General features: G+C 37.3%; 1 protein-coding gene across 3 annotated transcripts in view; it reads left to right on the top strand.

Annotated features, from left to right (window-relative positions):
* The window catches only part of LOC21403109, a 22062-nt gene extending 2954 nt beyond the window's left edge, over positions 1–19108 (top strand). For all 3 annotated transcript variants that reach the window (XM_024170479.1, XM_024170480.1, XM_024170481.1), the window contains 4 exons: positions 18107–18206; positions 18473–18516; positions 18633–18705; positions 18824–19108. In XM_024170479.1, the coding sequence (XP_024026247.1) occupies positions 18107–18206; positions 18473–18516; positions 18633–18705; positions 18824–18832 (226 nt within the window). In that variant the 3' untranslated portion in view covers positions 18833–19108. The remainder of the gene's footprint in view (positions 1–18106; positions 18207–18472; positions 18517–18632; positions 18706–18823) is intronic.
* Positions 19109–19762: the final 654 nt, after the last annotated feature.

The following is a 19762-nucleotide window of genomic DNA, read 5'->3' as shown; positions in this document are numbered from 1 at the left end:
ATATATATATATAGCTTGTTGTTTTATTTATTAAGGATAAATTATATGCATTTTACGAATTTCATCTGAATTATGTCACTTTGTCAATATAAACTTTTAAACATACCGTGTCCCTTCTCCGTATCACTTTTCCAGTTTCAGGTCTTGAAGGCTTGAACTTTTGAAACGTATTTTTTTGGATAGAATTGTGAGCTGTCACTTAGTAAAAAAGTTAGGTATAATATTTAAGGGTTAATAAATGCCTTTTGCTCCAAACAAATTAGTCTGGTCCTGAACTTCAAATATATTCTCTTCTTGAAGTAGTTGATGAGAAGCAAGAAAATGGGGCGGAACAAGCACGTTCCAAAGTTTAGCGGACTGTTAGAAAATATTCTTTGGGTGAAAATCATTGCTTAAAATCCAGGAAACATTAATGTTGGATCACTAAAAATTAATAGATTAATAAACGGAAGCGTACCTGAATTTTTGACAATAAATTATTCTCTAGAGTTTTACAGTTTGTCTTCTAAATCAACACATTTTTTCTAGAGAATCGTTTAGCTTTCTCACTGCCCTCTCTCTGATGATAGGATGTCAAAAACAATAGAATGTTAAGTGTGATCTTGAGACCATAATCACTATATATAGTATCTTTTAGTATTTTTTTTGAGCCCATCATAAAAATAGAAATTACACTCCAGTCTCTACACATTAAATGCACACACCCTATCAGATACATTAAAGCCTAAATTACCCAAAACTTAGCCGATCACTTTTTTATGGGCATAAACTTATATGACAGTATGCAACACATAATTATTCACATATAAGCTCAATGTTGGATTAAGGATACAACAATCTCCCACTTGGGCTATATGTGTAACCTTATAATTATGCATCACAAAATGACTGTATGAGCTCAACTTTATTATCATTACCGAAATGTATCTATAACTAATCCGGTCCACCAATCATATCAACATATGATCAAAGCGCTTTTCGTTACATCTGTCGTAACTAGACCTGTCAATGGTCACATATGCTGATACAATTGAATGTCATGGATCATGATGTGGATGTGTAGCATAGAAATTTCATGCAATGTGATCTTAACATGCTTATTTCTAACTCGTTCTGCCTTAAACCTTAGTGAGATCAAACCATATTAAAATCAGAGTGTAAATAAACTAAAACTTTATTTCTGCGAAAAATAACCTCAAAATATCCATAAATTGAAATAATTGAAAATGTGTCTATATTATAAAAGCATATAAAATTACACACTCCCACTAAAACTAAATATCCTCAAATGACATGACACCCATACGAGCAATGCGCTCATGAAACACTTTGCGTGGCAATCCCTTAGTAAGCGGATCCGCAACCATGGAGTTTGTACCGATGTGCTATATAGATATTTGTCCACTCTGAACTCTTTCTTTAATAACTAGAAACTTAATGTCTATATACTTTGACTTCGTCGAGCTCCTGTTGTTGTTGGAATACATAACAGCTGACTTATTGTCACAAAATAACTTGAGTGGTCTTTCAATACCGTCCACTATGCGCAGTCCCGTGACAAAAATTTGCAGCCACATTCCGTGATTGGATGCCTCATAACACACTGTGAACTTTACCGCTATGGTAGAAGAGGCTGTTTAGCACTCTTTCAAGAGACAACGCCCCTAACTAGTAGGTAGATATAGGTTGACATTGATTTAATACTATCTTGGCAACCAACAAAATTAGAGTCAGAATACCTAACGATCTCAAGCTCATCCGACCTCCGATACGTGAGCATATAATCTTTTGTTCTCTGTAAGTACCGCATAACCCATTTGGTTGCTTTCCAATAGTTTACTCCTAGATTGCTTAAATATTTGCCTAACATCCTAACAATGTATGCAATATCCGGACGCATACAAACCTGAGTATAGATTAGACTTCCTACTAGTGACGCATGAGGAATCTTCTGCATTTTCTTTTCCTCAAAATCATTCTTAAGGCACTGTTTGAGACTAAACTTGTCTCCCTTTGCCACAGGGGTATCACTTAGTTTGCAATCATGCATACCATATCTATTGAGAACCTTTTCAACATAGTTCTTCTGTGATAATCTAAGAATATCCCTAGTGCGATCCCGGTGTATCTGAATGCCTAATACAAAAGAGGCGTCACTAAGATCTTTCATCTCAAAATTCTTAGCTAGAAATCTCTTAATTTTGTGCAATAAGCCTATATCATTATTGACAAGGAAAATGTCATTGATATATAAAACTAAAAAAATAAACTTGCTCCCACAGAACTTATTGTATATGCAATCATTTACTAAATTCGTCTGAAAACTAAACGAGATGATTACTTGGCGACAAGATGAGCCTTCTACCTTTCCACATTGCTTTTTAAATCCCTCTTGGTCTTAAATATCTATTTGCAACTAATTGTTTTCGCACCTTCTGGCAATGAGACAAGATCCCACACGTCATTATCCTTCATGGACTTAGTCTCCTCATTCATGGCATCAATCCACTTATGAGATTTAAAATTTTTCATGGCTTGACGAATTGATCGAATCATCTTCTATCACTCCAATATCATCCTCATGTTCTTGGAGATATACAATGTAGTTATCTGGCACTGCATTTCTCCTTTCTCTAGTGGATCTCCTTAATGACATATGTTCTTGATGCGGTAGAGTTTGTTCTTATGGAATAATTTCTTGAATGGGAGGTTCTCTGGCATTGTCTTGATCTGTTGCATCTTGAACAAAGTCAGGAATGAAATCCTGATCAATTGTCACGTCCCAAAACATGGGTTATTGATGTGGAGGCTCGTTTAGAAGTTAACCATGATCAGGATAGTAATTAAACATTGAGAAACATAATAATCAAAATCAAAAGTAAACTATAAAAGAAATTTCCAAACAAGCCCCACATTTTTGCTGGAATTAAATTACAAGAAAGTGATGGGGACTTTCACACTTTCTGATAAAAGAAGTTTAGAAACTGAGCCTCTGACATCATTCAGGGTCCACCCACGGATAAACAATATTGTACATACATGAACATGTAAACAACATTACAGACATCAACCACAGTCTAAAAACTTAAGGTTTACAGTTTCAGAATTTAACGATCCTTACATTTATACACAAGGATGAAAGAGTGCAATGTTCTCACTTGATCGGACGGTAGCGACTAACTCAGCTACTCAGCACTGCTTCTAGCGTCACCTGGGAGGGGTTTAATATTTATAGAAACAAAATAAAACATGAGCGAAAGACCCAGTAGGATGTAATTTGAAATAAATTTTATAAACAGGTAAATAAATGAATAAGTAAGTAAAGAAAGATATTCAGTTCCAACACAATAGCCGGAACCTCACATCCTTTTTTCAAAAGGAATAAAAATTGAAAATTCCATATTACAGGCATCAGCAAGTAATTTATCCTATGATAAATTACTTACACAATCACAAGCCACCGTAGTGGCCCAGTTAGATTTCGGGTTCTGCTTCCAAGGATACGATCTCCATATCCTGTCTTGGTCATCAGTGGTCTTACCATCTCTTATCTTTAGAAATCGTTCATTTAAAAACTCTGAAATAGTTCATTATAATTCTAATAGCTAAAATGAAGCTATTGTGTTAAAATGCGTTTCTTTCACAAACATGTCATTTCTTTAAAACATTTGCAAGGCCAAAACTCTTTAAAACAGGCTGTCAAAGAAAAGGACAAGAAATCCTACCTCTCAAGCACCAAACCTGTGGCTAGCATTGCGCTATTCTGACTTTCACTTCCTCAAAGCCTTCAATTTGATTCCTCAGCTAGCATTTGTACAAAACAACACTTTAGGATTCAATTCTCATTCCTAAAGCAAATCAATCTCAATTATAGACCTCGATTTTCTATTAGTGTGCCTTAATCCAATTACAAGTTTCATAAATCATTTCATGTTTCAAATCATCAATCCAAGGGTTTTAATCTCAAAACACGGATTAGAGATGCTAATCCATCTACTTTAGGTCCCCAAATGAAGCTAAGTTGAGTTCTCTTCGAAAATTGAGATCAAAATAGGATTTCAAAGCAACTTAGCCCTGTTTCCTATGTCAACCGGCCGATTGGTGACAGAGAGGACCATTACCACCGGTCGGCCGGTGGTGTGCTAACCGGTCGACCGCATGGGTCGGACGGTGGAGATCAACAAAGCGAGAAAACTCACCGAATAAGTTTGAAAACCTATAAATCTGAGTTTAATCTGAGATTTTTCAAAGGAAAATTACCAAATCCAAGTTTCAAATGACAAATCCAGTCCAAAGAACCAAAAATCCCCAATTTTCCACCGTGATTTCACCCAAAATCCATCAAAATCCATTTCAAACCAAAAATAGGTTTTCTTAATAGATAAATTCGAGATTCAAGAGGAATTTTTTAGAAATGTTACCTCAAATCCTTCTCTTTAGTTCAAAATCCAGAAGAAACGGTGACAATTTGAACGAGAGAAAGTGAGTGAGAGGAACGAACGAGAGAGAGAGAGAGAGAGAGCGAGAGAGAGAGAGAGAGTGTGTGTGTGGGAGAAACGACAGGAAAGAGAGAGTGAGGGTGCACGGGAAGGAAGTGAAGGAAAAGAAGGAAAAGAAAGAAAGAAAAAGGAATAAAGGAAAATTCAAGATATTTTCAAGAGATATTTATGAAAGCAGACTAGAAAGTGTGTCGACATTACTTTTGGGGTGAAAATATAAATATTGACAATATTTAAGTCCCTTGGAAATATTTAAATTTACACGTCAGAAATATTTAATAAACATAATTATTTGATTAAACCAGATTAGACACACTAATAAATTTAAGTAAATTAATCTCGTTTAATTTTTCGAGGTGTTACAGCTCCACCCCCCCTAAAGAATTTCGTCATCGAAATTAGGACTTACCTCAAAATGTAAATATATGCGGGTACTGCTCCTGTATCGTCGTTTCAAGCTCCTATGTTGCTTCCTCAACTCCATGGTGCTGCCATAACACTTTCACTAGTGGAATTTCATGATGATGCAAACTCTTCATCTTCTGATCAAGAATCTGAACTGGTGCTTCCTCGTATGTCGCGTCATACTGTATCAGAACATCATACCTTTGCACCACAACATCTGGATTGGGTTGACATTTACGAAGCATGGAAACATGAAACACGTCATGCACATGAGATAACATAGGCGGTAGGCCACAACACCGACTCGTTGCACAATCGGGAATGGTCCAATGCATCTTGACATAAGCTTCCATTTTACACCTAAACGAACAACTCCTTTATGTGGGGAAACCTTCAACAAAATGAAGTCACCTTTCTAGAATTCCAAAGGTCTACACCTTCTATCACCATAGCTCTTTTGACGACTTTGAGCTATTAACAATCGTTTCTGAATCACAGCTATCTTCTCGTTGTCCTCTTGAATAACTTCTGGTCTAGTAGTAGGTCGATTATCTGGTTCCAACCAATAAATATGTGATCTAAAAGGTCGACCATAAAGAGCTTCAAACGGTGCCATGTCGATACTGGCCTGATAGCTGTTATTGTAAGCAAACTTAGCAAGGTGAAGATATTTCTTCTAGTTTTCACCAAAGTCCAGAATACAAGCACGAAGCATATCCTCCAGAATCTCAATAACTCTTTCAGATTGCCCATCAGTTTGAGGATGAAATGCTATGTTAAAATTCAATTCTGTTCTCATGGCTTCCTGAAAACTTTTTCAATACCTTCCATTAAAATGAGTATCATGATCAGATGTGATAGACAATGGCACTCCATGAAGTCTGACGATGTGCTCCAGATACAACTCTACCAAAATTTTTTGGGAATACGTTGCACCGAACGGTATGAAGTGTGTAGATTTCGTTAACCTGTCCACCACCACCCAGATGGCATCATGTTTCTGCTCAGTTCTCGAAAGTCCCATCAGAAAATCCATAGTGATGTGTTCCCATTTCCATCCCGGAATAGGTAGAAGCTGTAATTCTCCAGCAGGTTTTTGGTGCTCAGCTTTAATTCAGAGCAAGTTACACATTCTGAAACATGTTCACGAATGTCTTTCTTCATACCTCTCCACCAGTATTGTCTTTTAAGATCCTGGTGCATCTTGGTAAATCCAGGATGAATGGCATATCGTGACTTATGAGCTTCATGCAAAATTGTCTTCTTAATCTCATATACCTTAGGAAGAGCTAGCCGATTGCGTAAATAAAGTGCTCCATCCTACCAGAGTTTTCAATCCTCAAGTTGCTCTCCATTCTGAATTCAAATCTAAATTCCTTAAAGATGGAGATCCTGCCATTGATTCTGTTTAACTTGTTGCACAAGAGCTGGTGTGGAAATAAGATTATACACCATTGCCTGGTTATAATCCTCGTAGTACTGAATATCATAATCACTTACAACTTCAGTCCTTTTTGAGTATTTCAAAACTAATGGCGTCAAAGATCCTGAAGTCTTCCTGCTAAGGGCATCAGTTACCACATTAGCTTTTCCAGGATGATATTGCTGCGTGAAGTCATAATCTTCCATATATTCCATCCATCTCCTTTGTTGAAGATTCAGATCTTTTTGAGTAAACAAGTACTTCAAACTCTTATGGTAAGAGAAGACCTGAAACTGTGCTCCATAAAGATAGCATCTCTATATCTTTAGAGCAAAAATCACCACTGCCAGCTCCAAGTCATGAGTGGGGTAGTTCCGTTCATGTGACTTCAATTAGCGAGATATGTAGGCTACAACGCGTCTACCTTGCATCAAAACACATCCAAGCCCACTCCTCGAGGAGTCAGAACATATCTCATATGGCTCCTTACTGTTAGGTATGGTCAGGACTGGTGCACTTGTCAGTCTGCCTTCAGTTCTTGGAAAGCATCTTCGCATTCAGCATATCATTTGAATCTGACTTCTTTCTTGGTCAGCCGAGTCATCGGTGCAGCAATGCTTGAGAAGTCTTGTATGAAACGCCGATAGTATCCTGCAAGTCTGAGGAAACTTTGAATCTTTGCTACATTCTTCAGACTTTCCCACTGTAACACAGTCTCAATCTTTAAAGGATCTACAAAAATTCTGTCCTGATATTACATGTCCAAGAAACGTCACTTCCGTTAGCCAGAAGTCACACTTTTCTTTCTTCGCATACAATTGGTGTTCGTGAAGAGTTTGAAGAATAATTCTTAAATGCTGCTCATGCTCTTCCCAAGTCTTCAAGTAAATCAAGATGTCATCAATGAAGATAATCACAAACTGATCTAAGGCCGGAAGACCCGGTTCATTAAATCCATGAATGCAGTTGTGGCATTCGTCAACCCAAAAGGTATCACCAGGAACTCGAAATCCCCATACTGAGTTTTAAAATCAGTTTTCGGGATGTTTTCCTCATTAACTTTAAGCTGATGATATCCGGATCTTAAGTTAATCTTAGAGTAATACTGTGATCCAACTACCTGATAGAATAACTCATTGATTCTTGGCAATGGGTATTTATTCTTCACAGTTACTCTATTCAATTGACGATAGTCAATGCACAACCGAAGAGATCCGTCGTGCTTCTTCACAAATAACAGGTGCGCCCTATGGGGAAATACTGTTCCTGATATACCCTTTTTCTGCTAACTCCCTGAGCTGCTTATTTAATTCTTTCATTTCAACAGGTGCCATTTTGGTAAGGAGGAATGAAAATAAGAGCCATTCTTGGTATCAAGTCAATACTGAATTCAACTTCTCTATTTGGTGGTAAACCGCGTAACTCATCAAAAAATACATCTGTGAATTCATCCACCACAGGAATTCCTACATTATCTCTAATTACATCAGGTTCACCCTCTAAGGCAAGAAGGAAAGAAAAATAGGCTAAGTTTCTCCGTCTTCCAACGCTATATCTCAATAGTCATTCTTCCAAGACTGGGTTAATGTCAACTTGATAAGTAATAACCGCTCCAGAATTGGTCATCAAAGTTATCTCCTATGGTAACAATAAACAATTGCACCATATTTTGACAACCAATCCATTCTGAGCACCTCGTCAAACAGACTCATCGGAAGAATAATTAGGTCAGCTCTCAATCGTTCACCTCCAATCGTGATTTCACATGATCTATACACACTAATTACCTCCACACATCCCAATGGGGAGTTTAAGATCATCGGGGTTTCTAAGTTCTCCGATTTCAATTTCAAAGTTTGAACAAATGAATTTAATATAAAAGAATGTGTAGCACCAGTATGAAACAATACATGTGCTAAAGAATGGGAGATCAAAATCATACCTTCAACAACGGTGTTGCTGGCCTGACCTCCAGAACTGTTTGCTGTCAGAGTATAAGTTTATCCCTGCGCTTTCCCCTTTCCTTTATCACCAATATTGGGCCTCTGAGTCCTTGGTCTATATTATTGTGGCAGATGTATCTGCACTGATCTTGATGCTTGAAGCCGAAACTGTGGATAATACGGCGGTCGGTATGTTGGTACATGAGAGAATGTTATTGGTGTTGGCAAATGTGGCTGATAAGGTGGCACAAACTGTGGTGGCCTTTCCTCACTGTAGGAAGTATCACTTTGGGGCTGTTGAGTCAATGGTCGATTCTGATTAGGACAGTTCCTCCTAATGGGGTCAATCTGCCCACAATGATGGCACTTGGGTCTATAAAGACCACTTCTATCACTTCCAGACGAACTACGGCCACCACTGATCATCTCTCCACTAATCTGCCCCTGATTGCGGTTCCTTCTACTACTCCACTATGGCCTGCCTGAAGCAGAAGGTCCACTAGAAATAGGAACTCAACTAGCTGCTTCCTTACTTTGATGATAAGCTAGATTATCTTGTTCCACGATTGTAGCAGCAGCCACTAATTCTCATAAATTTTGAATCCTTAGAGCCACTAATGGTCTCCTTACAGAATTTTTAAGACATTTTTCAAATTTAAGGCTTTTCAAGTGTTCAGACTCCATCTCGTATTCCCTCACTGACATATCACCCTGTTGTAAGGACATAAACTCTATTACCTTTTCATCCTGATAACTCTGAGGAAAGTATTGTTCATTAAAGAGGGCTTCAAACTGATCCCAAATCATCCCCGCAACATCATGCCTTCACCTCACCTGCTTTCACCAAGCATTCCTGCTTATACACACTGAAAATTCCGCCCAATATTCCCCCGGTATTCTCATGGTGTTCAGGTGTTTAACTATGGAGTCAAACCAATATTCTGTCTCCTGGAGTCCTCCCACACTATTAAATACGGGGATAGGTCCATGTCTAAATTCACAGAAATAAGCCGGTCGCTCATTCTGAGCTTGAGTGGCCATCCCTTGGAAAGTAGCATACATGGCATCCATGAATTCTTGATTCTATGGTGCCGGTTGGTTAACTGACCTACGACCCAGTAGCATATTCTTTAACTAAAAAGAAACTAGACTGTTTAGTAGATTTCTGATGTTACACATGTATGTACAATCTTGGGGTTTCAAAATCTAAGGTTCTGATACCAAGTTCTTACTCCCCAAAACATGAGTTAGTGGTGTGGAGGCTCGTTCAGAAGTTAAACATGATTATGAAAGTAATTAAACATTGGGAAACATAATAATCAAAATCAAAAGTAAACTATTAAAGAAATTTCCAAACAAGCCCCACATTTTGCTCAAATTAAATCACAAGAAACTGATTGGGGCTTTCACACTTTCTAATAAAAGTGGTTTAGAAACTAAGTCTCTGGCACCATTCAGGATCCACCCACAGGATATATAATAATGTATATACATGAACATGTAAATAACATTACAGACATCAACCACAGTCTAGAAACTTAAGGTTTAGAATTCTAGAATTTAGCAATCCTTACATTTATACACAAGGATGAAAGACTGCAATGTTCTCACTTGATCGGACTATAGCGACTAACTCAGCTACTCAGCACTGCTTCTAGCATCACCTAGGAGGGGTTTAATATTTATAGAAATAAAATAAAACATGAGCGAAATGCCCAGTAGGATGTAATTTGAAATAAATTTTATAAACAAGTAAATAAATGAATAAGTAAATAAAGATATTCTGTTCCAACAGCCGGAACCTCACATCCTTTTTCTAAAAGAAATATAAACTGAAAATTTCATATTACAGGCATCAATAAGTAATTTATCCTCTAATAAATTACTTACACAACCACAAGCACAAGCCTTATCACCGCCGTAGTGGCCCGGTCTGGGTTTCGAGTTCTACCCCAAGGATATGATCACCATATCCTGTCTAGGCCATCAATGGGCTTACCAGTTCATAAGATCTCTTATCTTAAGAAATTGTTCATTTAAAAACTCTAAAATAGTTCATTATAATTCCAATAGCCAAAATAAAACTATTGTGTTAAAATGCTTTTCTTTAAAACATTTGCAAGGCCAAAAATCTTTAAAACAGGCTGTCAAAGAAATGGACAAGAAATCCTACCTCTCAAGCACTAAACCTGTGGCTAGCGTTGCGCTATTCCAGCTTTCACTTCCTTAAAGCCTTCAATTTGATTCCTCAACTAGCATTTGCACAAATCAACACTTCAGGATTCAATTCTCATTCCTAAAGCAAATCAATCTCAATTATACACCTCGATTTCCTATTAGTGTGCCTTAATCCAATTATAAGTTTCATAAATCATTTCATGTTTCAAATCATCAATCCAAGGGTTTTAATCTCAAAATATGGATTAGAGATGCTAATCTATCTACTTTAGGTCCCAAATAATGTTATTTGGGTTCTCTTCAAAAATCGAGATCAAAACAGTATTTCAAAACAACTTAGCCCTGTTTCCTCTGTCAACCGGCCGATCGGTGACAGAGAAGTGCATCACCACTGGTTGGCCGGTGGTGTGCTAACCGGTCGACTGCATAGGTCAGCCGGTGGAGATCAGCAGGGTAAGAAAACTCACTGAATCAATTCGAAAACCTATAAATCCGAGTTTAATTTGAGATTTTTCAAAGGAAAATTACCAAATTCAAGTTCCAAATGACAAAATCCAGTCTAAAGAACTAAAAATCCCAAATTTTCCACCGAGATTTTACCCAAAATCCATTTCAAACCAAAAATAGGTTTTCCTAATAGAAAAAATTTGAGATTCAAGAGAAATGTTTCAGAAATCTTACCTCAAATCCTTCTCTTGACGTTGAAAATTCCTTTAAATTCTTCTTTGGTTTGAAATCCGGAAGAAATGGTGACAATTTGAACGAGAGAAAGTGAGTGAGAGGAACAAATGAGAGAGAGAGAGTGGGAGAAACGATAGGAAAGAGAGAGTGATGGTGCACGGGAAGGAAAAGAAGGAAAAGAAAGAAAGAAAAAGAAAGAAAAGGAATAAAGGAAAATTCAGGATATTTTCAACAGATATTTATGAAAGTAGGCTAGAAAGTGTGTCTACATATACTTTTGGGGTGAAAATACAAATATTGACAATATTTAAGTCCCTTGAAAATATTCAAATTTACACGTCAGAAACATTTAATAAACATAATTATTTAATTAAATCTTATCAGACACACTAATAAATCTTAATTATCTTAATTAATCTCGTTTAATTTCTCGAGGTGTCACATCAATGCCAACAACACCTGTGGGAATTTCAACATATTCCTCTTCAAAGACAAAGTCTTTAACTGTATCTCCCCCCTCAAACTCGACATCCTAATAAACCGGGCATTTCTCGACTCGAAAATTAACTTAGTCGTGGGATCGTAAAACTTGTACCTCCTGGATCTTTCAGAGTATCCAATAAAATAGCAACTTATAGTTCTTGGGTCCAATTTCTGTTCATTAGGCCTATAAGGCCTTGCCTCAGCTGGACATCCCCAAATGTACAAGTGCTTTAAACTAGGCTTCTTGCTCGTCCAAAGTTCATAAGGGATTTTGGTATTCACTTTAGTTGGAAGCCTATTAAGGATATATGCTGCAATCCTAAGCGCTTCTCCCCATAGTGATTTTGGTAAGGTAGAATGATAAATCATACTCCTCACCATGTCTTTAAGAGTCTTGTTTTATCTTTCAGCAACACCATTTATAGTGGGTGAACCCGACATAGTGTACTGTGGGACGATACCACATTCATAGCAAATGGTCTTAGAGGTTGTTCACTTGAACCGTCATATCTACCATAGTACTCACCACCACAGTCTGAACTGACGATTTTGATCCTTTTGCGGAGTTAGTTCTCAACTTCAGCCATATAATTTTTGAACACATCCAATGATTGTAACTTTTCATCAGTGAGACATATATGGCCATATCTAGAATTATCATCTATGAACGTTATAAAATATTGTTGACCATTCCAAGCAACTCTCGGGAATGGCCCACAAATATCTGTTTGTATAAGTTCTAAGACGTCTAAAGTCTTGTTAGCTTCAATATATCCTTTTATCAAATTATATCAAAGTCCATCGGAGATATGACTTAATCTCTTGTGCCCTAACGTATCCAAATTCTCACAGGTCAATTTTCTCTATATAACTTGTGTACTTAATTGTGGGGATTCATTAAATGAAGCAATTGTATCAATCAAATAAAGATTATCATAACTTGACAAAGAACCAGAACCAACCAATTTTGAATCATTAAACAAACTAAATTTTCCATTCCTAAATGAACAAGAATAACTAGATTTATCTAAAGCAGAAATATAAATCAAATTCCATCTAAAAGACGGTACAATAAATGTCTCATTAAGACCAAATAAAATCCAATTTTTAACAATAATCTAAATTTTCCTATCGCCTTAACTTGAACCGTCTTGCCATTGGCCACATAGATGTATCTTTCACAATCACTTGGCTTTCAGCAACTCAGGCAACCTTGCATAGACACATTGATGTAAGTTGTTGCACAAAATCTATCCACCAAATGTGTCTAGGTACTGTAGTTAAATTAACCTCAAAACAAACTAAATTAATAACCATACATTTCTTAGCACGCCATGCGTGATAGTTGCTAGAAGTAAAGAGGGTATTTTCATTTCTCAAAGGAAATACACTATTGACCTACTAGAAGAAACCGGGAAACTGGGGTGCAAACCAGTAGGAACTCCACTTGAGAAAAATTGGAAGAGCAAGGTTAAAGATGATGTGCCCTCTGTGGATATAGGGAGATACCAACGCCTGGTTGGTAGATTGATCTATTTGTCTCTCACACGGCCTGACATTGCACTTGCTGTGAGTGTAGTAAGCCAGTACATGCATTCACCTACTCAGAGACATCTAGAGGTTGTGAACCATATCTTGAGATATCTCAAAGGAACTCGAGGAAGAGGATTGATGTTTCTGAAAAGTGAAAACAGAAATATTGAAGGATATGCTGATGCGGACTCGGCTAGAAGTGAAGATTGTAAGTCAACTTCAGGATACTGCACCAAGCTGTGGGGTAATTTGGTTACATAGAAAAGTAAGAAATGGACTGTTGTGGCAAGGAGTAGTGCTGAGGCAGAATTTCGGGCAATTGCACAGGGAATTTGTGAGGTTATATGGCTGGAAAGGTTAATGCAGGATTTACAAATCACAGTTTGCTCTCCCACTAAGGTATATAGTGACAGAAAATCTGCAATTAGCATTGTAAACAATCCAGTCCAACATGATTGGATGAAACATGTCAGAATTGATCAAAGCTTTATCAAGAGTGAAATCAAAGAAAGAGGTATTGAATTGTGCTATGTCTCAACCCATGCACAAGAAGCGGATATCCTGACCAAGAGTCTACTGAAGCCAAGTCATGAAAGTTTTCTCTGCAAGCTTGGAATGAGAAATATCTATTCCTAAGCTTGAGGGGGAGTGTTGGAGATTTAGTCCATTAATTGTAAATGTCCATTAATTGTAAATATTTGATTGTATTTTTCCTTTTATTGTTTGATTTAGTCAAAATAGGAAAGTATAAATCAGGAAGATATTATAGAATTGTCTAGCATAATTTAGGGATTCTTTTTCCTTAGTTTTCTCCCTTAATTGCCGTGACCTATGGCTCTCTAAGTGTATATATATCTGACAAAGATAATGAGAATAGTAAGCAAGAATTATTCTTCTCTTTGCATTCTTGTTTCAATTAGGTCACAATCAGTTAGAGGAAAAATAAGAAACTAACTCCTAATTTACAGCTAGCTACAAATCAGCAACTAACCTACCATACAGAGATTACAAATATTTCTGAAAATGGACTTTCCTAACCAGTAGGAAATAACACGCTTTTCAACAAATAGTTTCAATCCTCACTTCAGAACCTCAAATGGTCTCACACCAAGGGTATTCGGATGCACTGCCTTTGTCCATGTCCACAGCCAACATAGAGGTAAGCTAGATCCCCGAGCCACTAAATGTGTCTTCCTTGGTTACTCATCCACTCAAAAGGGGTACAAGTGTTACAACCCTTCATCTAGAAAATTCCACATCTCTGCCGATGTCACCTTCACAGAAAATAAACCTTTTTTCTCTACGTCCTTTCTTCAGGGGGAGATTCCAATAATGGAAGATAGTCCTTGTGAGTCATTTGAACCCCTAAACACTCTTGATCTTCCTCAAGTTTCAGCTCGTGTTGTTGAACCAGAGTCCTCTGAGCCAACCACTTCTGAGTCACCCATTCTGCCACTGAACTTGTGTCACCTCTTGTCCCAGCCAGTGTCACTCACAATTTTTCAAGGTTCTCTCAAGTGTATTCAAGGAGAAAGGCTACTCTAGAACTGCCACAAGTCCAAGAATCCAACTCAAGCTCTGGGAGTGAGATCACGGTTAGATCTAATCCGCCCTTACACACACAACTGGTTGAAACATCCACTGATCCAACATATGACCTCGACCTTCCTATTGCTATCAAAAAAGGTCCCCGAGAGTGTACTAAACATCCAATCTATCCACTATCTCACTATGTCTCTCTTAAGCACCTGTCATCAGCCCAAAAAAAGTTCATTGTGAGTTTAAACACCATTGCTATCCCTAATACTATTTTTGAGGCATTGTCAAAAAAGGGAATGGAGGGAGGCTATGAGAGAGGAGATGAGTGCATTAGAAAAGAATAGAACATGGGAGATTGTTGATAAACCAAGAGGGAAAAATGTTGTTGATTGCAAGTGGATTTTCACACTAAAATACAAGGCTGATGGATCCCTGAAAAGATATAAAGCAAGATTGGTGGCCAAGGGATACACTCAAGCTTATGGAGTTGATTATCATGAGACTTTTGCTCTAGTCGCAAAAATGAATACTGTGAGAATTCTGCTATCATTGGCGGCTCATTTCAATTGGCAGCTACTACAGTATGATGTTAAGAATGCATTTCTTCATGATGACTTAGATGAAAAAATCTACATGAATATTCGACTAGGATTTGAAGGGGACACGAGTAACAAAGTGTGCAAGCTAAGAAAGGCCCTTTATGGGTTAAAACAATCCCCTAGAGCATGGTTTGGGAGATTTACAAGAGTGATGAAGGAGTCTAGTTATGAACAAAGTCAAGGTGACCACACTCTCTTCATTAAGCATTCGGATGCTGGGGGAGTAACTGCTCTTCTAGTCTATGTGGACGACATCATAGTGACTGGAAATGATGAAAGAAAGAAGCATGAAATGAAACAAAGATTAGTAAGAGAGTTCGAGATAAAAAAGCTGGGGAAACTGAAGTACTTCCTCGGTATTGAGGTGACATATTCCACACAAGGGATCTTCATATCTCAACAAAAGTACGTGACTGATCCATTAGTAGAAACAGGGAAGATTGGGTGTAAACTAGTCTCTACTCCAATGGATGCGAACCATAAGTTGGGAGAAGCTAAAGAAGAACCAGTTCTTGATAAAAGAATGTACCGGAGGTTAGTTGGTAGATTCATATACCTTGCTCACACTCGGCCAGACATAGCATACTCTGTGAGCGTGATCAGTCAATTCATGCATGACCCAAGAGAACCTCATCTTCAAGCTGCTTATAGGGTACTACATTACTTGAAAGGTAATCCAGGGAAAGGAATTTTGTTCAAAAGGAACAATACCCTTACTCTAGAAGCTTACACTGACGCTGACTATGTAGGTTCCTTGGTGGATAGAAGATCAACTACAGGGTATTGTACTTTTCTTGGAGGCAATCTGGTAACATGGCGAAGTAAGAAGCAGAACGTGGTGGCAAGGTCATCTGCAGAATCATAATTCAGGGCCATTGCTCAAGGATTGTGTGAACTACTTTGGCTAAAGATTATTCTAGATGATCTGAGAGTCAAATAGGAAGGTCCTATGAAGCTTTATTGTGACAACAAGTCAGCCATCAATATTGCTCATAATCCTATACGACATGATAGGACAAAGCATATTGAAATTGATCGACATTTTATCAAAGAAAAATTAGAGGAAGGATTAGTGTGTATGTCCTATGTTCCATCAGGACGATAATTAGCTGATGTTCTAACAAAGGGGCTGAACAGTTCGAGTTTCCATGATCTTGTATTCAAGCTAGGAATGGAAGATATCTATTCCTTAGCTTGAGGGGGTGTGTTGACGTGTAAATGAGCTGTAAGTAGATTAGGAGAATCAATTAGAAATCCCTTGATTTAAGGGATTCAGATTAGGCAGTTTCCTAATTTAGGAATGATTTAGTTTCCTATTCTTTCTCTTGTAATTTGCTATATAATATCGTGTAATATGTCTATTCATAATAACAGAAAATCAGAGTTATTTTCTGTGACAGTTAGCTATCCCACTCCTCATTGGTTATGCGCGCTATGGTACAACAGGATAGGGCCCATAAGAAGTAAAAGACAAGAAATTGAAAAACAAAAACCGTTCTATATAAAGGTGCGGTATCTATAAAGAAGAATGAGAAACACAATATCAAAGTTGTTCAGAATGTGAAAATACAATGTGAACGACTAAAGTGTGACGAAAGCTGAACAAAGTATGTAATGAAAGAAGAAGAACATAAGCAATACATGTTCTAGTAGTACAAAGTGTCTTAGGATATATGACATGAATGCATATATGGGTATGCGTAATTATTGCATCTATTACGACCTACTGTTACTTGTTGAGCGAAAGCTCATTAAATTTGTTCGTGTTGTAGGAAGCACAGGTAAGGCACCGGCTCCTTCAAACTTGTTGTTGGGCATGCAGAGAGGATGTATCAACAGAGTGTGGGCAAGTGGGTAGTGGATGCATCATGTGTTTTGGAAACGCTGCTGAGCTTTATGTGTATAAAGTAAATAGTGTTTTATGAATATAGATGAGTTATGTAACGAAAGTTGAGTTTACGAGACAGTGAGACTATGCATAGCAATCTCTAGTTACAAGGTATGATTAATGTATCTAAATGCTATAACATTAACGTAATGCATAGCAAAATGCTACAACATTAACGAAATGCTACCAAAATGCTACAGCATTAAGACATATGAATGGTTGATAAAATTAGCCTGAATTTTAAGAAGTTATAATTAGAAAGTAGTAGATGATGAGTAATGCTAAGTATAAACGTAGAATGATAATTAAAAGTTAGAGTCGTCACAAATATTTATTAATTGTATTCAAGATACCGCCTTATGATACACAAGAGATAGAACGGTCGACCACGGAAGAGGAAAACAAAGAGAAGCAACCACCAAAGTCCGGGTAAAACATCAATTTTCCCTGACAAAGTTGTCTGATAATACGAGTATTTATTTCATTATCTAAATTTGCAAAACGAGCTTCATGTATCAACTCTCTGCTGAGAGTATTGTTCTCAAGGATCAATATGCGGTTTTCCCTGCTTCTTTTATTGATTTGAGGAGCCATCTGGGTGATCTCCATTTGTTTGCTGTCTTGTTTCGCTTTATTTTTAATGTTTCTGCGTCTAGTACAAAAACTTGCATTTTTTTAGCTAGTTCCATGTTGTTGACGGGGAATTGGTTTTCTTTAATTGTTTGCATTTTTGAGCTCATTTTTCCTAGGCGGTGGTGCTTTTGATGTAAACAGGAATTGTTGGCTTGTTATTTTGTTGCAACTATAAATTAGCCTGGCTTATGTAGCCCTTTGTACATTAATTTATGAGATTACTGGAATAGTGGTTCACATGTTGACAGTTGGGGGGGTTTATTGTTAATATTAAGCTGAAATAACCTTTGTTTTCTGAATAGTGACGACAATGATGATGATGAGGATGAGGACGACGCAGAATCTCAGATGGCTGTGCCTGAACAGATGAGGATTGGAATAGCAGTGGAAGAGGCACGAAAGGTAAGATTCACACTTGGAATTCTTAAGATATTCTCGTTGGGCTTTGACAAATCTATGAAATAGAAATTTTCCTTCACTCTTGCATTATCTGGTTTCCCTGAATTCACCGTGTATGAGACTTAGTTGATGAATGTTGTGCCTTCAACAAAGTTAGTCTGCCTTCTACCTCCTAAGTGTTTATCTACAAGAGGCCAGTATTTTATCATTACAATAACAATGATTTTTGGCTTCATTTGCGTTAACACTTGATTTATGCATCCGTGCAGCAAGGACAAGAACCGCAAGAAGCAGTGGATATGATGGAAAAACGGTTAGAGTTCGTTCAAAAGCTATTTGCCGATCAGTTTCTTTACCAACCTTTGTAGATTCCTTTTATTTGTCTGTCTGTCGTAATTCTGTCATTTTGCTTTTCTTCTCTTGGCTCAGACTGGGTGATGATGAGGTACCCGGAAAACAATGGAGTGGCGCTGCTAAAAGGAGAGTTCTCCATGGGAAGAAGGTTAGAGTTCGTTAAAAAGCCATTTGCCGATCAGTTTCTAAACCAAACTTTGTTTTTTTTCCTTTTATTTGTCTGTCTGTCGTAATTCCGCCATTTTGCTTTTCTTCTCTTGGCTCAGACGGGGTGATGATGTGGTATTCGGAAAACATGGGAGGGGCGCTGCAGCCCGGACTATGTGCAGTAAGCTCCGGCAGAATGACTTTTATAGGAGGTTCCCGTTGAAATACAGGAAGTAGATGTAGAGAAGTGAAATGGTTCTTATTTCTTAACTGTTCTATGTACCAAAATTAGAAATTGACCATTTACTGGACCTGAGTTTTGGTTGTGCTGAGAACAAATCAGTTTGCCAAAGATTTAAGTGTTAAATGATATTCCTTGTATAAGTTTGCATACATTGTCCTTTTATTTTAGTAATTGATGATAAGATTGGGGTACCTTTTACTCCCTTTTATTAACATCTATAAAAAAGAAATAAAAAATAAGAAAATAACTCACATGTAATATGATTCTTTGATGCCCATAACTGTTCATGAATGTTTTTCTTTTAAAAAGTCACCAAATTGGTCCCACATTGACGCGGGAGCTACTGTTTTGTTCTGTTTTGTTTTGTTTTAACTCTACGTCGTTTGGCCATGTTTACCCAATTGTTCGTTGTTTTGGCGTTCACTGTCTAGTGATGTCGTTTAGCTTATGTTATGTGTCGTTGGGGTCGGGGTTTGGTTTAGTATATGTTATGTTTCGTTGGGTGGTTGTGCTGATTTTAGCCCTTGTTGTCGTTTACAGAACTCAGACCTCAACATTGTATTTTGGCTGTTAGTTGTTGAACTATGAGTATGGTAACTTTTTGGTTTTTGAACCTTTAATTTCGGTAAATTATTTCTTTATATTATTTTTAGACGATTACTTCTTGTTTTTCTTTGTTTTTTGTTAGAGCACTTCTAAGGAACTCTATAAATTTTAGTTAAATTTTAGTTAAAATAGTTAGAAAGCTATTTTAATTAGTAATTTTTTAGTAAGTTACTCTAACCATACTTTTTACTTTAGCTAAATATAAATT

This window comes from Morus notabilis, unplaced genomic scaffold, assembly GCF_000414095.1.
Source record: "Morus notabilis unplaced genomic scaffold, ASM41409v2 Scaffold1333, whole genome shotgun sequence".
Lineage (NCBI taxonomy): Eukaryota > Viridiplantae > Streptophyta > Magnoliopsida > Rosales > Moraceae > Morus > Morus notabilis.
Note: the sequence above shows the minus strand (reverse complement) of the source record. Positions and strands in the feature narration are given on the sequence as shown.